The following is a 24,665-nucleotide window of genomic DNA, read 5'->3' as shown; positions in this document are numbered from 1 at the left end:
AGTGCACATTATCGTTAAGTAGGTCTCACTGCATAAAATGTGACACACAGGGCATTAATGTGCGTTATTTACTAAGTGCTAAACTGGGTTAATCCATACTAAAGCTTGAGCAAAGGCATGAACCCTTATCACATGATTACAGAAAGTTACATACATAAAATTGGAAGATTTCTATGAATACAGGAAAATTTTCCAATTTTTACAACTGGTCAATCCAGCAAAACCAACTGGTTTACTAAGAATTTTTACCTGCATTTAAAAGTTCCTCCACCAATGTGACATTGCCCATTGTTAGAGCTTTCTTCAATGTTTCTTCTTTATCTTCTATCGGCAATGAATTCTTCAACTGTAAGTGTAAAAAGAAAATGGCAAATACAGCAATACAATCCCATGTTTTTGCTTTTTAATTTTTTATCATAGTTATTCTCACTGAAACAAATCAGTGGTCACAGTGTTTCCCCACAGCACTTTTGTGTTAACAGTATTTCTCAATAAATTAACTTTCAGTATGTTTTAAGAATACCTTGTCACACAGTTACAAAAATACCAGTACAGCCCTAGTTTTCATCCCTTAAGATTATGATTACATAAAGAGCAATCTACAGACATCATTCTATTCACTAGCAGTAATGATAACACTGGACTTCTTCTCTATAGCGACGACACCAGTCTATTGTCATTTGTAGATGTAGCCCATTTCCAGGAAGAATTACTAAACATCTGTACAGTGGTCATCAAAGAATCCTGAAGCACATAGAAGGGCCTTAATATCAGCATCAGCACTTTGAAGTCATACCTTGCCCTAACTGGCAACCAATGCAGGAACTAAAACTGGGATAGCGTGGTCCAAGTAAAACAAACCACCTATTAATCTTGATGCTATAGTCTGACCTAGCTTTTAACTCCTAACCCTTACTTGCTCAGCACCCATGTTTTATCATTCCCACCTTAGTAATTCCCTTAGCTCTTATTTGTCGTTTGTCTGTCCTAATTAGACTGTAAGCTCTATCGAGCAGGGACTGCCTCTTTATGTCCAGTGTACAGCGCTGCGTACATCTAGTAGTGCTATAGAAATGATAAGTAGTAGTAGTAGAGTGTAGAGATCTCTCTCTTAGACACTATGGAACCATGTTTACAATAATGTAGTCAAAATAAAATCAGAACCTCTACTTGCAAATTTTTGTGTGTTAAAATACAGACTCAACTGCTGTATCATTGCCAAAACAAAGTCTAAACCACCATAGAAAGCTAGTGTTTTTTAGCAAGCTACTTAATGGTGGCATTGCAAAACAAAAACATAGTGTTGTAGAGCACAATTTTCTCTTTCAGATGATACTGTTCACAAGCTGATTCAGGCAGACTCTTTTTTAATAATTGGCTTTGAACTTGGTATATTTTACCATTTGCGCTGACAGTGCCAACTTTGAAGAGATCCTGCAGGGCGGTTATAGATGCTGGTTAGTTGCAAATCTGGCAGTATTATGTCCAGCACAAGCATAATGCTTGTTCAAAAGGTCAAGTCTGTATCTTTGTTTGCATGGAAGTTGTTGCGGTCTGAATATTGGTCCAAATATGTTCCGATGAGTCACAACCAATTTTGATACACTTTGAGTCAACTTGTTTGACTGGATTTTGCATCCATAATGTTAAAATGTATTTCAACGGAATTAGCATCACAAACTGTACAGGATTTGAATTTTTTAGCCATTCTTATAAATGTGTTTGGATTTTATTAGACCCCAAAAATGACACTTTGGTAAATGCTGCGCGCTCATGGACTGACAACCTTTCAGAAAAGGGGGTCTAGATCTGCAACTATTGCAGTTAGAGACTATATCTCCCTTATGAGTACCCAAATATTGCAAGATTTTGGCTCTCTTAATCGGAGAGTTAATCCCTGACACGTTCCATGACACACAGTTGATACCTTTAGCCATTCTCCCACATAACATGCAGGTGTAGATAATCATTCATCAGCCTCCGTACTATTGCTGTCCACCAGGGGTCCCAGCCTCCCCCATGGTGGCTCACCAAACTCAACCACACTGCCATACTCAGACAGCCAAAAACACAATCTGTCATTCCCCCCCCCACCAGTGTTCCGTCAGTGGTCTCAGTCCCCCCATCTTGTCTTTCCCGCTCCTCCTTCCCCCCTCCCCGCTACCCCTCTTCCTCCAAAGTTCCCCTTTTGGTGTATAAAGGTCATTCCCATGATGAACCCCCCCCCCCCCTCTCTCTGCCTCCCATCCCCTTCTGCTAATACCATATCCCATTATACCCCCATAACATCTACCATCCCTCAATCCTTTCATGTATTCCTCACACAATCATGGCCTCTAATAGCCACATTCCTTACACCCCCCCTCAAACATTAACATATAACATGCATAACTCAGCTGTAAGCCAGTGCTCCTTGCCACACTCTATCGTGGTAACTTGTGTCCCATACACATTGTTGAATCAGTTCGGGAACCACTGTTGTATCTGCTTCCTGGCGGCCTCACTGCTCTCAAATACATGGGCTTGACCCTCTTTAACCACTCTGAGCCTCGCCAGAAACTGCAAAGTAAAACAGATTTGTTTTTCTGCCAGCTGCCTGCATACATTCGAAATCCTCCTCCTCAGGTTTGCCATGGCCATGGAGTAATCTTGGAACATCATGATTTTTAGCATTCTGGAACAGGAGGGTTTTCATGGATCTATATTTCCTCAAAAGGGTCTCCTTTTGCACAAAATTCAAAATTTCACCACCACTACACGGGGCCTGGTCGCTCCCTCCACCCAGCGCCCCACGCAGTGTGCTCTCTCTATGCGAATCTCTCCCATATCCGGTTCTGCAGCTAGTAATTCCGCGAACCACTTTTTCAGAACTTGTCTCAGCTCACGGTCCTGCGATGATTCCGGCAAACCCACAATCCTGAGATTATTCCTTCTTGACCGATTCTCAAGATTGTCCATTTTAATTTTGCAGCCCTCCATTTCTTTTTTAAGAGTCGCAAGCTCTTCAAGTGCTCCCTGCAGCCCATCCTCCATGGCACTGACTCTCACTTCAAGCTCCGACACCAGAGCGTTGAATTCTGTCACTGCCTGGGTAAGCCCCTGCACGCTAGCTTGGAGTCCATCTAGCCTCGTGCCTAAAGCAGCACTCACTGCTTTTGTGAGCTTTTCAACCAGGTCGTCCGAGGGCGTCAGGTTTTCTTCCGCCTCCTCCGCCATCTTGTTGTCCTTTGCTGCTCCCAAACGCGTTTTAACATTCTCTTTTTTGGCGCTTTTAGAAGCCATTTTGACCCCCGTTTTTTGTATATATCTGTCCATATGTTTTGGGGTTCTCAGTCCGTTCTCAAAAGCAACAGCAAGCAGGGGTAATTTTGCTCAAAGATTCTTTATAGCAGAGAGGATCGCGGAGCCAGAAGGAAATGCTGCCTTCTAGCTCAAGCGCATCACGTGACCCCCCCCCCCCCCCCATCCTACCTTTTTAAAAATATACATCAATTTCTTATGATCTATATTGTAAATGTTTACTTTGTCTGAAAGCTTTAGGGATATGCATATATTCCAATGATCTATGCATTTACTGTTTACTGAGTTTGATAGCACTATTATTGTAATCTAAAAGATTCTACACTACTTTATCTTTATTGTAAGCCACATTAAACCAAATTCGTTTGGATAATGCGAGATATAAAAGCAAATAAATGAAATCTCACCTTGAGTATGGCGTTCAATTCTGGTAGACGTATTCTCAAAATAGCGGAATTAGAAAAAGTTCAAAGAAGAGCAACCAAAATGATAAAGGGAATGGAACTCCTCTCAAATGAGGAAAGGCAAAAAAGGTTAGGGCTCTTCAGCCTGGAAAAGGGGCAACTGAGGGGGGAGATATGATTGAGGTCTACAAAATCCTGAGAGGTGTAGAACAAGTAGCAGTGAGTCAATTTTGTACTTTTTCAAAAAGTACAAAGACTAGGGGATACTCAATGAAGTTAACATGGAAATACTTTTATAACAAATAGGAGAAAATATTTTTTCAGTCAATGAATAGTTAAGCACTAGAACTCATTGCCAGAGGATGTTTTAACAATGGTTAGCATATCTGGGTTTTAAAAAAAAGGCTTGGACAAGTTCACAGAGGAAAAGTCCATATAGTGCTGCTGAGACTGGCATTAGGAAGCCACTGCTTACTCTGGGACTGGTAGCATTGAATCTTGCTACTATTTTGGGGTTCTGCCAGGTACTGTTGTGACCTGGCTTGCCCACTGTTAGGATACTGGGCACGATGGACAGTTAGTCTGACCCAGTATGACTATTCTTACAATAGGTAGAATCCTCTAAATGGCTGAGTTGAAGCACCCATCTTCCTGAGAGGACCCTGACGCAGCTTTTTCCAGCAAAACGCTGGCCGTCGGCCGAGGAAGAGTGGAATGAGGCAATCATCAAGAGAAGAACACCACACAAGAAGTATTTAAGACCATCTTGTAACGAAGGGACATTATTCTTTATGATTAGGAAGCATTATACGTTATGTTGAATTATTGTTTAAAAACATGGGGTTTTTTTTGCTTATGATGAGGTACGAATCCCCTTAAGACCAGTAATTGGTCAACGGAAGTACGTGTTGCTAGTGAGATCAGAGTTGGATCCTGCAGCACCTTGAGGCTTTTTCCCCATTTGTTATTATCAGCGGGATGGTGATTCAAAATTTTTTTTAGCCACCAAGTTGTTTTTCTTCTATACATGAGCAGTAAGAAGCATTCTGTGTTGATAACTATTCTTACAATAGATCAGCCAATAAAATGCTATATGTAAAACATCAGAACTTATCCCTGGGTCACCGACATCATCCGATGCTACAATTTAAAGAAGGATATTGCATTCCTGTAAAAACTGACAATACAACAGTGCTACTGCAACAAAAATGAGCAAACAGTAAAAGACTTCTCTAATCCTAAAGGCCAGTGAACATATGAAACTAAAATTCTGGCTAAAACAACAAACATAAGTTCTGTGTTCCTTGGAGATCTAATTCTATAAAATATACTGCTCAAAACGATTACCACAACTAGATAAAACTTGCAGTAATGAAATATAATGTTCAGTATTATTATTTTGTAATAAGAGAAGGGGAAAAAAACTTTGTCTCTAGTGGAAACAAACAAAAAAAAAAAACCCCTTCTTAAATTTTATATCAGCTGCCTTACTATGGACACCTGGCTTCTATTATGCATGGGCTAAAAATGTAAACAAATAAATCTGTTAACTAAATTGTGAAAAAAAAAACTGCGTGGGTGCTTACACTCCCATGTCCAAAAGTCTGAGTCTTACAATGCTGTTTCCCGCTACCTCGCAAGCTCCTATAAAAGGAGAAAAAAAAAAAAGTTGTTCTAAATATTGCAAAGAACTCATCCCTTCTCCATCACACGACCTTCTATTTCTCGGTTACTCCGGTTTCCTTTCACCCCCCCCCTCCCCCCCCCCCCCCCCCCCCCCCCCGCGGAGCGTGCTGCTGTGCCTGCTCAAGAACCAGTAACGCCCCAAAAAGATTTACATAAATACATAAGTAATGCCATACTGGGAAAAGACCAAGGGTCCATCGAGCCCAGCATCCTGTCCACGACAGCGGCCAATCCAGGCCAAGGGCACCTGGCAAGCTTCCCAAACGTATAAACATTCTATACATGTTATTCCTGGAATTGTGGATTTTTCCCAAGTCCATTTAGTAGCGGTTTATGGACTTGTCCTTTAGGAAACCGTCCAACCCCTTTTTAAACTCTGCTAAGCTAACCGCCTTCACCACTTTCTCCGGCAACGAATTCCAGAGTTTAATTACACGTTGGGTGAAGAAAAACTTTCTCCGATTTGTTTTAAATTTACTACACTGTAGTTTCATCGCATGCCCCCTAGTCCTAGTATTTTTGGAAAGCGTGAACAGACGAGCAATAGTCAGCTATGCATCCCAAAGTCTCCGGCAGCTAATTGTGCAATCTACGGCCGAAATTTACTTAGCTTCACCCATAATGAATTACAACAACTGTTTACGAAGTACTCACTAAAGTAGCCGCTCTCAAGAGCAACATAAAGGGGAATAATCAAATGTCGCCTGCGAGCTATTTTGGCGGCGGCGCAACAGCTGGCCGGAACCGTATTTTCAAAAAAGATGGCCGGCCATCTTTTTTTTCAATAATACGGTGTGGGCCGGCGAAATGCCTTGGATTTCGCCGGGTTTGAGATCGCCAGTTTTGTTTTTCCGCGATAATGGAAAAAACTGCCGGCGATCTCAAACCCGGCGAAATCCAAGGCATTTGGCCGTGGGAGCCAGCATTTGTAGTGCAATGGTCCCCCTCACATGCCAGGACACCAACCGGGCACCGTAGGGGGCACTTCAAACATTTTTATAAACAATCAAATTAGCTTCCAGGTGCATAGCACCCTTCCCTTGTGTGCTGAGTCCCCCAAATCCCCCCCAAAACCCACTGCCCACAAGTGTGCACCATTACCCTAGCCCTAAGGGCTGAAGGGGGGCACCTACATGTGGGTACAGTGGGTTTTGGGGGGGTTGGGAGGGCTCAACATTACCCACCACAAGTGGAACAGGTGGGGGGGGGGGGGATGGGCCTGGCTCTGCCTTTCTGCAGTCCACTGCAACCAACAACAACTGTTCCAGGGACCTGCATACTGCTGTCAGGGTGCTGGGTATGACATTTGAGGCTGGCATACAGGCTGGCAAAAAAGGTTTGTATTTTAATAATTTTAGTGTGGGAGGGGGTTGGCGACCACTGGGGGAGTAAGGGGAGGTCATCCCCCATTCCCTCCGGTGGTCATCTGGTCAGTTGGGGCACCTTTTTGAGGCTTGGTCTTGAAAATAAAAGGGCCAATTAAACCCGGCGAAATACTGCTTATCGCCGGGTTTTATTTTCCATTATCCGCGAAAGCCGGCCATCTGGTAGCCATGCCCATGTCCCACCTTCACTTCGCCGCCAACACGCCCCTTTGAACTTTCGCCGGCGAGGCGAAGGGAAAGCGGCGAAGCTATCACAAATGTAGCTTTCGATTATACGCTTTTCGCCGCTTTTGCGAAATCGTCAGCCATATCCCGATTTGTGTCGGGAAATAGCCAGCGATTACTTTCGATTATAAGCTGGATACATAGTAACATAGTAGATGATGGCAGAAAAAGACCTGCACGGTCCATCCAGTCTGCCCAACAAAATAAACTCATATGTGGTACTTTTTGTGTATACCTTACCTTGATTTGTATCTGCCATTTTCAGGGCACAGACCGTAGAAGTCTGCCCAGCACTAGCCCCGCCTCCCAACACCGGCTCTGCCACCCAATCTCGGCTAAGCTTCTGAGGATCCATTCCTTCTGAACAGGATTCCTTTATGTTTATCCCACACATGTTTTGAATTCCGTTACCGTTTTCATCTCCACCACCTCCCGCGGGAGGGCATTCCAAGTATCCACCACTCTCTCCGTGAAAAAAAAAGTTCATAAACCATACTGAAGTGAAACCAACAGTGTGGAAAAGTAAATAAAGAACCCTTAAAATTAACAGTACACAAAAAGCCATTAGCATAAAGAGTAAAGGAAAACTAATTGACTTTGCAAACTCAGGGACCACTTTTTTCCCTAATCAATTAGCAAGCTCAAGGGACAGGAAATTATGCAGAGGAAGGAGCCACTGTTAGATACTGAAGGCAAAGACTGCTCTGCTGCTTGAGTCAAAGCAAATAGCAAACCCATTTGGAGGGTTCTGTCGGGAAAAGTCTTAAGAAGTGAGCTACAAAGAATTAAAAAAAAAAAAAAAAAAGCAGTAAGCTGTAAACCTAGAGGCACACGCAAAGAGAACAGTACACATTTGCAAAACCAGAATAAAGCTTATCTGTCGAAGTCTGGACAACAGATTAAGAGAGTCCCCTGCAAGAAAGAAATCAGTAAATCATATAAAAGTGCACTGTAGAAAAGGAGAGAAGCACAACCACCACCGAAAGTGCTAAATTCACTGAAAATCCTCTTAAGCGACAAAACAAACAGATAAATAAATCAGAACAAGGAAGTGATTTCACCCTCTGGTATGGCCGCTTAGCTCTGTTGCTCCCGCACGGCCTCCATTTTCTTTATTAATCCTGGGCATTGGCCTTATAAAGGGCTATAAGCGGCCTGATACATTATATGACTGCTTGTACATAAACCATGGCTCAGAAGGCTAAATTGTACAGGTAAAGGGTTATGGATTTGATACACTTCCTATGAGTACAACCAACACAATTTACAAATATATGTAGATGCTTTCTCTGTCCCTAGTGGGCTCCCAATCTAACGTCAGACAGCATTCGATACATATTGGGTTACTTTATTTTGACACTCCCGAACTCCCCCAAGGTATAAGCTCTTCAATCCTTAAACCCTCCTGTGTACGCCACACATCTACAATGTACAGTTGCAAAAGACACGGTCTAGGTTCAAAGTTTCCCTGTTGGGTCATTCAGCTCCACAGGTACCTGAAAAGATTCTTCACTGAGGAACCCAACATCCCAGCTGTCTTCGCTATCGCTGCTCTCACCACCTCCCGCCAACACGAAGCTACGGTCAGCCATCCTAAAAAAAAAAAAACCTTTTACGCGCTCCTAAGCTCAACACACGTAATACAATTCCGTTCCCGTTCCGTCTTCGACTCTTCCTCGGTTGTGTTCCCGCTTCTCATACACACGCGCACAGTTACGTCGCGTCACTTCCGTTGACGGCCTAGGGGCATATGCACGGAAAATGTGGCAGTGGCTGCTTTATGGAATGGTTTACCTGTCAGCTTTCAGGGAATGGTACTGTGGAAACTTCATAGGGGCTTCTGATAAGCTCCATCTCAGTGGGCTGTAAGGAATACTGGATAAACAGGAGTAAGTTGACTGTGATGTATACTTTGGTTTTTAATAAACTGCATTGTCTCCATAAATTCTTTTTCACAAGTACAGGTGAATTATATAGCATTTTTTTTTCATATTGGTAAATATTAACCAAAGGGTTCTTTTACTAAGCAGCATTAAAAGGTGACCTAAGCATAACCTTGTGTGGGTTTTTCCACACACTAATGCCATTTGTACCACAGCCATAAAAATGCCTTTTTTCCATTTCTTGTATTAATGGGATATGCAAATGTTGCCATTAAAAAACTTACCACACGTGCACTTTCCACCGTCCATTTTGTAGGCTTGAAGGGCGCACACACTATTCCTAGACTAAGCACACGGTAGTGGTGTAGCCATGGGAGCTCCCACTTTCGGCTTAGGCCCCCTTCAAACCTCCACTGCACCTGTTAAATGACTGGCAGAGATGGCAAAGCCCTACCAGCAAAAGAAATTTGTTGCCAAACTGCTCCCCACCTCAATACACTGCTGCAGTAACCCAGTCCCAGACGTCAGCAGGGTGCCTCCAACCATCAATGCCGGGACTCCTCAGGCATGCTCAGGAAGTCCCAGAGTTGGCGGCTGGAGGCATAAGTACATAAGCATCACCATGCTCAAGGGTCCATCGAGCCCAGCACCCTGTCACTGACAGCGGCCAAAAGAACAAGCAATTTGTCCCGCCCATCCTAGAAATACTGTATTATTCCCTTGTCCATTCAATAACATTCTATGGCTTTTTCCTCCAGGAAGCCGTCCAACCCTTTTTTGAAGTCCGCTAAGTTAACCGCCTTAACCACCTTTTCCGGCAGCGAATTCCAGAGTTTAACTACGCATTGAGTGAAGAAACATTTCCTCCGATTCATTTTAAGTTTACCACACTGCAGCTTCATCACATGCCCCCTTGTCCTAGTATTTTTGGAAAGCGTAAACAGACGCTCCACATCGACCCATTCCATTCCACTCATCTTATAGACCTCTATCATATCTCCCCTCAGCCGCCTTTTCTCCAAGCTGAAGAGCCCCAGCCTCTTCAGCCTATCCTGATAGAGAAGTCGTCCCATCCCCTGTATCATCTTTGTTGCTCTTCTCTGCACCTTTTCCAATTCCACTATGTCTTTTTTGAGGTGCGGCAACTAGAATTGAACACAATACTTGAGGTGCGGTCGCACCATGGAGCGATACAATGACAGAATAATATTCTTATTTTTGTTTTCAATCCCTTTCCTAATGATACCCAACGTTCTATTTGCTTTCCTAGCCGCAACAGCACATTGAGCAAAAGTTTTCAACTTATCATCAACGATGACACCTAGATCCCTTTCTTGGTCCGTGACTCCCAACGCTGAACCTTGCATGACGTAGTTATAGTTTGGGTTTCTCTTTCCCACATGCATCACTTTGCACTTGTTCACATTAAACATCATCTGCCATTTATTTATTTTTGTTACATTTGTACCCCGCACTTTCCCACTCATGGCAGGCTCAATGCAGCTTACATGGGGCAATGGAGGGTTAAGTGACTTGCCCAGAGTCACAAGGAGCTGCCTGTGCCTAAAGTGGGAATCAAACTCAGTTCCTCAGTTCCCCAGGACCAAAGTCCACCACCCTAACCACTAGGCTACTCCTCCAGTCTCCCAGTCTCGTAAGGTCCTCTTGTAGTTTTTCACAATCTTCCCACGATTTGACTACTTTGAATAACTTTGTGTCATCGGCAAATTTGATTACCTCACCAGTTACCCCCATCTCTAGATCATTTATGAATATGTTAAAAAGCAGAGGTCCCAGCACCGATCCCTTCTCCATTTCGAATATTGACCTTTTAATCCTACTCTCTGTTTCCTATCTTTCAACCAGTTTTTAATCCACAGTAAGACACAACCTCCGTTTTGCATCTGACTTGGCATTCCTTATGCCGCTTCTTATTTTCCTCATTCGGTTCCATCATCCATTTTCTGAAGGATTCCTTTTTAGCTCCAATAGCCTCCTTTACCTCACTTTTTAGCCACGCCGGCTGTCGTTTGGTTTTCCATCCTCCTTTTCTGATACGTGGAATATGTTTGGCCTGGGCCTTCAGGACGGTGTTTCTGAACAGCATCCACGCCTGTTGTAGGTTTCTTACCCTCTTAGTCGCTCCTAATTTTTTTTTTTTTTACCGTTCTTCTCATTTTATCATTGCTTCCTTTTTTAAAGTTAAACGCTAACATATTTGACTTTCTATGCTTACCTTTTTGACAGCAAATTTCAAAGGCGATGATGTTATGATCACTGTTGTCAAACGGCCCCCAGACCGCTTACCTCCCGTACCAGATCATGCACTCCACAAATGACTAAGTCTAGAATTTTTCCTTCTCTCGTCGGCTCCTGTACCAGCTGCTCCATAAAGCTGTCCTGTATTTCATCGAGGAAGTTTACCTCCCTAGCATGCCCTGATGTTACATTAACCCAGTCTATATGGGGGTAATTAAAATCACGGATCAACAAAAAGGAATAGTAGAATACAATCTCCATTTGCAGCAAAATTCTACTTTGTTAACCCAGTATTGGAGGTGTACAGTCACTAGTATTCATGAAACGTGGAGAAAAAAAGACTTCAGAAACCATAGAGAGTACTCATTATGCAGGAACCACCTTTCAATCTTAGAGTACTCTTCTTCAATCACTAGTCTTCACAAAAAAATTTATTTACAGATTCAACCATTGCGTGTAAATCTACATGCAGGTATTTACACCAGCCTTTTGTTGGTGTAAATGAACGCACGTAGATTTAGTCGCATGAACTACGCCTAAGTGTATTTTATGAGCGGTATTTAGAATACGCTTAGGCATAATTGCCTACCGCGCATTAATTTTAGGCACTATATATAGAGTTGGGCCCTATATGGGTAGGTATGTTGGCCATAGGCATTTAAAGAAAAAGAGGACATTTTCCTAAAAATTAAAAAAAAAACCTGGAGGACATATCGGAAGAAGTCCAAAAGAAGGACATGTCCTCTTAAAAGAGGATGTACAGTAACCTTAACTGAAAAGAGCTTTTAATTTTGTTCGTAATCCACGTTTTCTGCTCTTAACCTGTAGCCATGAATTTTCTGATCTTCTGAGAGCCTATGCTGCATGTCCTTGGAAGATGTTTGGTGTTCAGCTAAAATTGAGTTAAGCAGTGCTTGCTTTGATTTATGGACAACCCTGATGAATATTCCTCAGTGAGCTTAAGGCGGGTTTTGGAGAATTGCCTTAGAGAGGATTAAATATCAAACATTATTATTTTGTTCTGAACAGTGAAGGAAGAGGCCAGAATAACAAACAAATTTTAATAAATGAACTCTCAACTGCCACTGAAGGTCTACATAGATGACCATTCATAAGTGGCTATAATCACTGCTTTTTAATGGAGCCCCCAAAAAAGCAACAGCAAAAAACAACTCCTTCACAGGAGAAAAAATTGCTGTTACAAAAAGAACGGCTGCTACTGTTAAAACAAAAACACCTTACCTGTGTCTTCACTATCAGCGTTCAATATTAGCTAGAATAGTTCAAAAATTCAAAATACAAAACTAAACCTGTGCACAGGAAGAAAGAGGTATATTTTCAAAGCAGTTAGACTTACAAAGTTCCATAGTAACATATGGAACGTTGTAAATCTGACTGCTTTGAAAATGAGCTCCAAAGTCACTTAGCTTTGGATGAAAATTCACCACGCTGTAGCTACAAAAACTGCTCAGCTAATAATGCCAAAGAATATCTACTGTGCAATCACTATAGCACAGGGTCTGCATAAACTTCCAGCTTAGATCAAAGATGGCAATAACTGGCTTAAAAACGCTCTTGAAGAATGCACCTCCTCTCTGACGTCAATTTGCAAGTCATCAATATTTATTTAAAGGGACCACTCTGTAAAAGAAAGCTTCCCATTAATAGGTCCATTTAGACCCCGTGGAGATACAGTTTTCAATTTAAAAATCCACTTCTGTTCTGACGTGAACTCTGAGATATATCTCCTATCATTTTCCACAATTGGGTCAATTGCAAAACATTGTAATTGTTCAAAGGTGTGATGTAACTCCTGACAATGTTTCACCAAACATTGTAGAGTTGTCAGCCAGACTTCAGGAGCATGGGTATTCTATACCCTGCATCCAGCAGGCTTACAAGCATGCTTGGTATGCCCAACGATCCCTATTACTGTTGGACAAACCGAAAAAACAAATGAACGAATTGGTCTGTTTGTTGGGATTTTCTACCTTGGCTCCTCAGGTGGCTCGACTGTTATATAAAGATTGGCAGTTGCCTTGCATAGCATATACCCGGGGACGCAATTTAAGGGACAATTTAGTACACACTACCATGGTTCACGCCATTCAATCCACCGGAAAAGGATCACATAAGCCCTGTGGGGAATGTCAGTTTTGTATCCAGACTACAATTTTGAAAGAATGGACATACATGTTAACACAGCAGACTTACAAATTAAGCTATAACACCACGTTTATCATCCTTTGTAGTACTATATATAATAATGAGGGGCATAATTGAACGAAAACGCCTATCTCCATGGGCGTTTATCTCCAAGAACGGGTCCGTGAAGGGGCGGACCGAACCGTATTTTGGGAAAAAATAGACGCCCATGTTTTATTCAACAATGTGTGAGCTGGGCGTTTTTGTTTTTCAGCGATAATGGAAAATGAAAGCGCCCAGCTCAAAAACGAATAAATCCAAGGCATTTGTTCGTGGGAGGGGCCAGGATTCGTAGTGCACTGGTCCCCCTCACATGCCAGGACATCAACCGGGTACCCTAGGGGGCACTTTTACAAAACCAAACAAAAAGGTAAAAGAGCTCCCAGGTGCATAGCACCCTTCCCTTGTGTGTTGAGCCCCCCAAATCCCCCTCAAAACCCACTGCCCACAAGTCTACACCATTACTATAGCCCTAAGGGGTGAAGGGGGGCACCTACATGTGGGTACAGTGGGTTTGGGGGGGTTGGACGACTAATAAGCATTAAGCAGCACAATTGTAACAGATAGGGGGGATGGGCCTGGGTCCACCTGCCTGAAGTCCACTGCACCCCCTAACAACTCCTCCAGTGACCTGCATACTGCTGTCAGGGAGCTGGGTATGACATTTGAGGGTGAAAATAAAAGTTGAGAAACTTCATTTTTTGTGCTGGGAGGGGGTTAGTGACCACTGGGGGAGTCAGGGGAGGTCATCCCTGATTCCCTCCAGTGGTCATCTGGTCATTTAGGGCACTTTTTGGGGCCTTATTCGTGAAAAAACAGGGTCCAGGAAAAGTGTCCTAAATTCTAGCTAAAAACGCATACTTTTTTCCCATTATCGGTGAAATGCGCCCATCTCTGTTCGGCAGATAACCACGCCCCAGTTCCACCTTCGCCACACCTCTGACACGCCCCCATCAACTTTGTCCGCATCCGCGACGGATTGCAGTTGAAAACGTCCAAAAATCGGCTTTCGATTATACCGCTTTATTCGTTTTTGTGAGATAAACGTCCATCTCCCGATTTAGGTCGGAACTTGGGCGTTTTTCTCATTCGATTATAAGCAGGAATGTGTCCCTGTAATTTATATTATGTAGGACGCACTATCAGGCGGATGAAAATTCGATTAACGGAACATAAAAGTCGCCTTGCAACAAAAACTGTCACTGCTCCACTAGTGGCTCATTGCTTGCAATTTCAGCACAGATTTACAGACTTACGGTGGTTTATTATAGATCACGTTCCAGAATCCCCCATGGGGACCGACTGGGTCACGTGCTTGGCCCGTTGGGAACAATGATGGATTTTCACATTACAGATCATCAGCCCTAAAGGCTTGAATGAGAGTATTGAGTGGAATACCATTATTTGACATTATTTGTTTTTTATGTGTGCAGAAGGGAAGATGAATCATGAAGGATCTTGTATTTTAGTACGCGTGTGTTCATAGGTACTTACAAAGTTTAAAACATATAAAGTTTTTAATTTTGTAGTGACGTCATTAAAGGGCCTTCCGGTGTGAGGCCACAAGACGGGCGCATATATAAGCTACCATATTGAATACCAGGAGCGTCTTGCAGTTTGCTTTACAATGGAAGGTGGTGCAGAGGACCTGAAACCCGCAGAGTCGGGCGTGTCCAGGGGAAGGCGGTCGGATGTTTTCATAGGATTCTGTCTTTTGATGCAGCGAGGCAGCACGAAGGAAGATAAGTGCTGGTTGATTTATTGAAACTATTGCCATTTTCAAGTAGCATTGAATGAAGTGAACTGGTGCTAGTTTAAACAGTTTATCACATAAGAAAGTTTTTTGAAATTGGGGCTGGTTAAAATGGTGTATCATTTAAAAAGTTTTGTGTATATACCAGCTCGTTAGCACCCACGTGACTCCTTAATTACACATAAAATGAGTAACCAAATGAAAGAAGTGCTATACATCTAGGCAGCAGTACATCTGAGTGCCAAAGATAGTTGAAAGATCTGAGGGTACTTAAAAAAACACACATATATAAAAAACATTATTATAGTGAATGGCAGTATAGTGGAATATTGGATTGCATCTTTATGAGTCTTTACTAGGTAGCAGTGATCCTGGTTCCAGTAGAGGATTATATACTACCTACTGTATCTACCAGAGACTAGTGGATATTTATTTTTCCGTAATGTTTCACCAAAGGCATCTCTATTTTTCCAGTCTTAATACAATGCTTATATGCTCAGTCATTCTGTTTTTAAGCATCCTTTTAGTGTGACCAATATATTTTAATCCACAAGGGCAAACAATCGTATAGATCACTGCCTTTGATAAACATGATGTAGAACATCTGATCTCAATCCAACTGTGGTTTATGTCATCCCAAAATCTAGATGCCTCTTGGGTAATCTCACAGATTATATATTTACTGCATTTAACATGTCCAGGAGTCCCCTCCGAAGGGACACCACCTTGTGGAGGGGCTTGTGTGTTTCAGTGACTTAGAGGGCTATGCTGAAGGGTTACCCATATCAGACAGGCCTCTGAGGAGAAACCAGACAAAGAGTGTCCCAAACTGGGAGAGTGGTAAGATGGTGACCTGAAGTTCGTATGCCCAATGGCCCAGCTGCCCTCTGAAGTTTTGTCTTCTTTACGTAAATTTCCTCTCTGCAATTGCAGTTACCATAACTGAGAGGAAGGGGACAACCGGCGGTCAGCCGCCGATGGCCAGCGTTTTATCCCCTGAGCAGCAAGTGCGGGACCGCTGCGCAACAAACTGCCCACGGATGAAAGGGCTGGCGAGTCCTTTGATTAGCGCCGGCGAAGGAGCGTCAACGCTCTTGGACCTGGAAAAAACAACTCCATCGCTCCCGAATTATTCAACCACCATGTCCAAAGGAGTGGAGGAGTGAGTTAGAGGCATATGCTGAAACGGAGGATGTTTACAGCAGAACCCGAATCGGCGGAACCACTACTAAACACCTATGAGAAATCAACTTGGAGTTTTTGGCTCCCGTGGAGGTTACATTGATTACCATCTGGAAGGCGCTTCGGGACCTAAGGGTGGCAGTAAATAATTTTGTTTCAGATATAATTTTATTACAGTGTTACATGGACAATTCAACTGAACCCTTTGAGAGTAAAAAATTGATATAACAAATGATTCTACATGAGCAAGAAGTGGTTATGATAATAGACCAGAAATTTTGAATAATAGAATGAATATTATTATAGATGATTAATATCGAGATTATTGTTTTTCCCAGAGTTCCGGGTATGACTCCTAAAGTTTTCCTCAGAAATATTTCCTCAAATTATTAATTTAAAAGGAGTGAAGCCTGTGAAAACTGGGATTACTTTAATCAGTGGGATTTGAATTAGAGACTTAAGTATATGTATTGTTAAATAACTTCTGTTTTTTAAAAGAGAGAGAATGTAATCAGATGTATTATTTCTAACTAATATTGGGCAATAAGTATGTTTTTCAATGAAATGATTTGACTATACACCATATTGGCCTTGAAGAAGCAAACCAGATGATCAATGTGGAACAATGAATTAGACGAGAAATATCTGGGGATATCAGGTTAATACCAGGGGTTTTTTTCTGTTTACTGTTTAATTGATCTCCTTATCTTGTTTCACTCTCCCTATTTAGTGGTCTAAGGAAGAAAATAAAATTACCTGACTGAAATAATTCCTACATATTATTTTCTCTGTGTTTCCAGCAAGTTGTTTTATCGCTTGTAAAAATTTAAATGGTTATAAATAAAAAATTTAAAAATAATAAATAAAAAAAAAACATGTCCAGGAGTAACTGCATCTCTCAAAGTACATACATCTGAATGGTGCAAAAGATCTGATCAATTAGTGCCCCTGGAATAGCACTGTAAGGGCCTCTTTTACAATGCCGCACTACTGATTCTTGGTGTGGCAAATGAGAAGAAGCCCTTCAATTCCTGTGGGCTTCCTCTCATTTGCTGTGTAGGAATCGCTAGCATAGCTTTGTAAAAGAATCCCTAAGCATTCTGTCTGAGAAAAAATATCATGAACTGATAGTCTTCCAATGGGTTCTAACAATTTTAAAATTTTAAGGGAAAGATTTGTGACTCTACTCCACTGAAGTCCAGTTTAGTCATTCCTGCCTCAGATACACCATTCTGCCAGAGTCTAGCACCAACCATTCCAGTTCCAGCTTCAGGTGTTCCTGCTTCACAGGTTGCGCTTCATGAGAATCCAGCTTCTGCTTTGGTTATTCCTGTTCCAGTCCCAGCTTCAAGTCCACCTCTAGTCCTCCAAGCACTAGTTTCAAAGATTCTAATTCCAGCTTTGACTCCGGCTCCAATTTTATTTCCTGTTTTAGACACGGTTCCTGTGTCAGCTCCTGTGCCCATTTAGGACTGTGCTACTCTGTGGCTCGCCTAGGGCTTCAGGAACCCTTTTGCATATGCAGAAACCACCCTTGATGAAAGGGGTAGTATTAGGTGTAGCATAGGTTTAGACCAGTGCTATATGGGGTTTGTACCTCCACTTTTCCAGAATGAATTATACATCTCTGTAGGATCACAGCTTATCTACATCTTTGGTTGTGTGTGTTGCTTGTGTATCTAACATTCTGATTGGCTCAACAGTGCCAGGTCAAGTGTGCTGGGGTTTTTGTTCCCTCCCTCTGGGCTTGCAGTCTGCTGGGTCATTACATTACATGGGGGCCCTTTTACTAAAGGGTTGCTGTGTGGCAACCCAGAACTACCGCCGGCCCAATGCAGCTGCCGGCAGTATTTCCGCCTCAAGTGCACGCCATTTCCGGTGCTACAGAAAATAATTCTGTCATTTCTAGCATGGTGCTAACCCAGCGTTAATTGAGCAGTGCTGCCTCATTACCGCTAGGTTACCGCAGGAGCCCTTACCGCCATCTCAATGGGTGGCAGCAAATGCTCCTCCCCACATGACAACGCGGTAAGAATAATCGTACCGCATGGCCATGTCTTTTATAGGGTTTTTTTTACCCACTAAAAAGGGCCATGGCGTGCAGCAAAAACAACCCCCGCCACTACTCAGAGCTCTTTTTACCACAGCTTAGTAAAAGAACCCCATTGTTTGCATGTTACACCTTGTCTGTCCCTCCCCAAATATTAATTGGTCTCCCTCCTCCCACTGATAATATGACTTTTTTAACCTTTGCCCCTCCCCAAAGGTAAGAAGGCAAACTACTCTTACATCCAACAGCATATTTAATTAATCCCAGGTAATAATTTCACTCAATAAGAAGTATAGGCGGGTTCAATTGCCCTATGGTAAGATAATGCATTGTCATGTGGCAAATCTAGCTTTGGTGTCTGATTTGCCACATAGAACGGGGACAGGGAGACAGAACATAACGTTTAAAGAAATTGCTGAAGTGAAATCACATACTGATTTATGTTAGAATGACTGCTTCACCAATGCCAGTGAGAAAATACAGTGGGCTGGGAACAATTTTTATGCCCCTCCATATTTGTGTCCTGTGTGACCACATTGCTTGCACAGTCCTTGGTATGGCACTGACTCTGATCATGCTTCCGAAAAGAAGTTTGGAGCCCTCCCGTCTACTGTGTCTATACCTTAGGGAAGTTATGTCTAAGGGCCCTGTTTACTAAGGTGCGCTAGCATTTTTAGCGTGTGCTAAAAATTAGCACACACTAACCGTGTAGACGCAATAGGAATATTATGGGCATTACATGGTTAGCATGCACTAATGCTTAGCATGCGCTAAAAACGCTAATGCGCCTCTAGCATGGCTTAGTAAACAGGGCCCTAAGTATTGGATTAGGAGATCCTTTGACTCTGAATCTTGCTTCGAGGAACCAACTGGCATGGGCAGCTATATAGGAGAGACTGAATATGGCTGTTTCTACAGACTTCTCCATAATGAACACCTTGTGACAAACAGCTAAGCTTAGGTTAGTCAGACTGGACACTGGGCAGAACTGAGAAAATTGAATAGAAGTGAAATATGAAAAATGGTGGAGATCTCTTGAAGTAGAACAGACCATTTAAAAGAAACAAATAGGGGTCAGTGTCCAGTTCCTTAGTGGAGAATGGATATAAGATGCTCTATTGTTGGTATTACACGCCTAACAGATTGGTTAGAATGTTCAAGGTAGGGTCTGCCCTGTGCTGGCGACAGTGTGGGGGGGAGGGGGATATGTATCACATTTGGTGGTCTTGCCCCTCAGCACAAGAATTCTGGACTAAAGTTTTGAAATTTGTATTGGATTTGACGGGGCTAATTACCCCATGAAAATGGAGCATTGTCTTCTGCATGTTAGACCACAGGGTGTGAAACTGAATACGCATCGGCTGGCCACGCAGGTGTTTATGGCTAGCAGATTAGTGCTGGTGGCAGCTTGGAAGCAACAATCCCTGCCCGATATATCTTCAATACCGCACAAGTTGGACTATATTCATTTGATGTCTAAACTCACAGCAATGCGTTCAGACAGTATGATAGCTTATCACCATATCTGAGACCCATACGTTGTTTGATCATCTTGCTCTGGAACTGCTCCACAAGAACCTTAGAAGGGGGATGGGGTAAAATTATGAGATAAGAAATGTTTAAAAGGTTTGATAATTTTATATGTTTATCACTTGAACTTACATGTAGATGGCTCCGATGTTGTCATATTTAAATGCAGATATTTCAATAAAATTACAAATAAATGGTAAAAAATAAATAAATAAATAAATAAAAGAAACAAATAGGTATGACAATAAGTGTAATGCAATATCTAGCAAATAATTCAGTTCTTTGTGGAAAACACAGGTAATGTTGCCAATATGTAGCATGACTGATGCCAATCGGACATAAAATATTGTAGATAGAATGTAGAAATTGGAATTCAGCTGTCCAGGTCAGGGTCCAGCCAATTCAAAGCTAGTTAACTGGCTGGGAACAGCCACAGATCGGTGAACTCGTATCTCGGTGGATTAACGGTCATTTTCAGCAGCATTTAACCATTTATTTCCACTGAAAATAACGGGTTACCACCGAAAAAAAAGCTGGTGGTGTTGGGGGCGTGACTGGTTAAGTCCTGATATTCAGAACTTTAACTGGCCAGGCTTAGCGGGCAAATAAGGATGCATAAAAGCAGACCCACTAAGCCATGGCTGTTTAAGCTGAATGTTGACTTAATTAGTTATGCACTAGCCAGGATTGGAAACAGCCCAGTATTGAATATCCAAGTTGAATGCTGTGGCTGAATATCATGGGGTCTGTGTGAAATTCCAGTAGCATTTTAGAAAAGGATTTAGCAATGTAGAGCCTTTTCTAAAATACATACAGCCAACTAGGCAAAATACTCATCTGTGTCAGCACTTACATCTATAAACTGGTATTTTAAAACCTAGACAAGTGAGTGCTGACACACAGCCATTTTGGAAAACTACACATGTAAATGCTCGTAATTAAGCACAGAGCCCCCAATTATTGAGCCCAGTTGATTTTGGAGGGGAAGGGAAACACTGTGGGGGTTTGGGGGGGCAACCTCCCCTAATCCATTCTTTAGAATGCTGCCCAAAATAAGAACTTTTCCAAAAACTGTATGTACCAGGGAGCAGATGTAAATCTCAATGTTGATCACATGTATTTTTTTTGTTTTGCCCTAGTCCCACTCAAAGCTCTTGGCACATGCACATATTGTAGATTTACACATATAAATCCAGGCTTTCTAAAACTGGATTTTCAATATTTGTTGTACACATTTAAATGCTAGGATTTATACATGTAAACCACTGATAGAGATTCTAATTTAAGGTCCAAAACCTTGTTTTCATGCAAATTGATTCTTATATTTATAATTGTGTAAATATATATGAAAGAAAATAGCAGACAATTAGAAAAGCACAAATAAAACATACCAAATTACCTCAACATGTAAAGTGGAATATTTGGCAGTTTACATTATACAGACTCTATGGTGCAATGTAACATACCAGCTCATTTTCGAACGAGAAGGCCGGCCATCTTCCGACACAAATCGGGAGATGGCCGCCCATCTCCTAAACCCGGCCAAATCGGTATAATGGAAAGCTGAATTTGGCCGTCTTCAACTGCCGTCCTGTAGCAGGCCCGGCTAAACTCCAAAGGGGGCGTGTCGGCTTGGTAGCGAAGGCGGGGCGGGGGCGTACATTGAGATGGCCGGCTTCAATCGATAATCAAAAAAAGAAAGTCGGCCCTGACGAGAATTTGGTCCGTTTTTTTTTTACCCTTTTTTTTTTGGTCCAAGTCCACAAATAGTGCCCCTACTGACCAGATGACCACCAGAGGGAATCGGGGATCACCTCCCCTGACTCCCCCAATAGTCACTAACCCCCTCCCACCAAAAAAACCCCAACTTTAAAAACTTTTTTTGCCAGCCTGAATTGTCATACCCAGCTCCCTGACAGCAATATGCAGGTCCCTGGAGCAGTTGTTAGTGGGTGCAGTGCATTTCAGGCAGGTGGACCAAGGCCCCATCCCCCCTATCTGTTCCACTTGGGGTCGTTAATGTTGAGCCCTCAAAACTCCACTGTACCCACATGTAGGTGCCCCTCTTCAGCCCTTAGGGCTATGGTAATGGTATAGAGTTGTGGGCAGTGGGCCTTGAGGGGCATCTGGGGGGCTCAGCACTCAAGGGAAGGGTGCTATGCACCTGGGAGCAAATTTTATTTTATTTTTTACAGTGCCCCCTAGGGTGCCCGGTTGGTGTCTTGGCATGTGAGGGGGGCCAGTGCACTACAAATGCTGGCTCCTCCCATGGCCAAATGCCTTGCATTTAGCCGGGTTTGAGATGGCCGTCTCCGGTTTCCATTATGGCTGAAAATCGGAGCCGGCCATCTCATCTAAATCCGGCGATCCTGTCTCAAACCCGGCTAGCGATTTGGCCGGCTCCAAGCGTATTTCGAAAATACGCTTGGTACCGCCCCCTCGCGTAGCCGCCCACGAAGATGGCCGGCGACGTTCGATTATGCCCCTCATAGTAACATAGTAGATGACGGCAGAAAAAGACCTGCATGGTCCATCCAGTCTGCCCAACAAGATAAACTCATATGTGCTACTTTTTGTGTATACCTTACCTTGATTTGTATCTGCCATTTTCAGGGCACAGACCGTAGACGTTTTGCCCAGCACTATCCCCGTCTCCCAACCACCAGCCCCGCCTCCCACCACCGGCTCTGCCACCCAATCTCGGCTAAGCTGAGGATCCATTCCTTCTGAACAGGACTCCTTTATGTTTATCCCACACATGATTGAATTCCATTACCGTTTTCATCTCCACCACCTCCCGCGGGAGGGCACTCCAAGTATCCACCACTTTCTCCGTGAAAAAATACTTCCTGACATTTCTGACCCCCTTCAATCTCATTTCATGTTCTCTAGTTCTACCGCCTTCCCATCTCCGTAAAAGTTTCATTTGCGGATTAATACCTTTCAAATATTTGAACGTCTGTATCATATCACCCCTGTTTCTCCTTTCCTCCAGGGTATACATGTTCAGGTCAACAAGTCTCTCCTCATATGTCTTGTAATGCAAATCCCATACCATTCTCATAGCTTTTCTTTGTGTATTCATTATATAGTTGCGAAGTTAAAAATAACTAATGACAAATCTTGGGCAGTAAGTGAGTGGAGCAGAAAACAGTGGACCTGCTTTAGAAATGATCTGTTTATATGAAACAAAGATCTCATCATAAAAACAAACATTTGAATGCAATCTACACTCCCAAAACTTTGAAAGGACAAGACCTTTCCTTTAGCACCAAACCCAAGACAATAGAAGGGAAGCTCTTAAACACCTTTTAAAGGGTGTATACAACAACAATTCTCTTTGATTTCCATGCATAGGGTTTGCTATAGCCTCTATAAATTCTAGTTAATTAAAAATAATGTCTTAGTAAGATAGGTTATTATTTGTTTTCTGTACCAATGATGTAGCTAATTGAGATATGACGTAAAATGGTCCATTCATTTTATGTTAGGCTATGCTATCAAAAACAGTGAGGGCTATGTATTAAAAGGTTTTCTCCCACTTTAGGGGTAATACTATCACTTTGTGTCTCCATTTAGGCTCCCTGTGGCCGCATGGTAGATGCCTATTCCATGCCGGAGCCTAGGCACCTGGATTCCAGTATAGAGTATTAGTGTCATCCAGTATGCCTAACTTAGGTGCCCACAGTCACACCAGCCGTAGAGCTGGTGTAAGTGCAGGTGCCTAAATGTGGCATGGATATGCATAACTTACCATATTCTGTAAGTTATGTGCATAAGTGAGAGCCCCACCTGTGTCCTGCCCATGTTTCTCCACAGTATATGCCCCCTTTGCAGATACAGGCTAAGCAAAATAATCACATACTTATAGAAAGTGTTTAGGCATGGTACTGGAATATATGTGCATAAGTACGCAAATGTGCTAGCATTATAAATACATGAGCAATGGACACATAAATGTTAGCCTCCAGTTCATAGAATTATCCTTTCCTCCTAGGATTCTATAAAGTTGCAAGCCCAAATTTCCAATTAGTGTACAAGTAATAGAATAGTGCCAGTTGCACGCCTAAATTAATTGTTAAATTAGGCACCAATTGGCCTTAAGTACCAATTATAGACCTTAAATGGTGTTAATTGGTACTAATTGTAGTTACTTGAATAACTGCACTATAAAGGCTCTGTTCTATAAACTTAGCACCTAAATGCTATAGAGTACAACTACAAAGGGGTTGTGCACATTACAGCGTCAGGAGGCGTTCAAGTTATAGAATACTATCACTTAGGTGCCCCGTTGCCTACTTTAGGTGTGACCATTTACACCAGTCTTTGACATGGTGTAAGTCCTCACACCTAAAGTTAGACACGTGCATGTAGACTTTCGCCTTATTCTATGATGGCATTTTCACATGCAATTGCCATTATAGAATTGGCGCTTGGTTCCCATATTTTTCAAGCACTTTCTTGAATCTACCCCTTTGTATGTACAGGAAAAAATGCTTAACTACATAGGCCTAATCTCTTTTAAGAGGAATCTTACATGAATTGATTTCAGTGCAGTGAGAAAGTAAATTTAGCTAAATAAATGTCCTATTGAGACAGACAGTGCACCATAGTTTGGTTAGGATCACAGAAGGCATAGTATGTGCCAGTGACCTCTAGAAGTCACTTTTCTGTCCTTAGAGCCAGGAAGAGGTGAAAGGCAGAAAATGAACGAAAACCTTGGCCAAATCAGGCTTCATTATTTTAAATGCTTTGTGAAAGGCCTTATAGTGCTGTGTAAATAGTGAAATTCTTAGCCATCAC

The 24,665-nt window shown here is 42.4% G+C and overlaps 1 protein-coding gene across 1 annotated transcript in view; it reads right to left on the bottom strand.

Moving 5' to 3' along the window:
• Positions 1 to 24,665, bottom strand: part of ASZ1 (ankyrin repeat, SAM and basic leucine zipper domain containing 1) — a 295,162-nt gene that overhangs the window by 254,612 nt on the left and 15,885 nt on the right. The window contains exons 2-3 of the mRNA XM_030217097.1: positions 8,497 to 8,593; positions 250 to 346 (exon numbers count right to left, since the gene is read on the bottom strand). Coding sequence (XP_030072957.1) covers positions 250 to 346; positions 8,497 to 8,592 — 193 coding nt within the window. The 5' untranslated portion in view covers position 8,593. The remainder of the gene's footprint in view (positions 1 to 249; positions 347 to 8,496; positions 8,594 to 24,665) is intronic.

The sequence above is a fragment of the Microcaecilia unicolor genome, chromosome 10 (assembly GCF_901765095.1).
Source record: "Microcaecilia unicolor chromosome 10, aMicUni1.1, whole genome shotgun sequence".
Taxonomy (NCBI): domain Eukaryota; kingdom Metazoa; phylum Chordata; class Amphibia; order Gymnophiona; family Siphonopidae; genus Microcaecilia; species Microcaecilia unicolor.
Note: the sequence above shows the minus strand (reverse complement) of the source record. Positions and strands in the feature narration are given on the sequence as shown.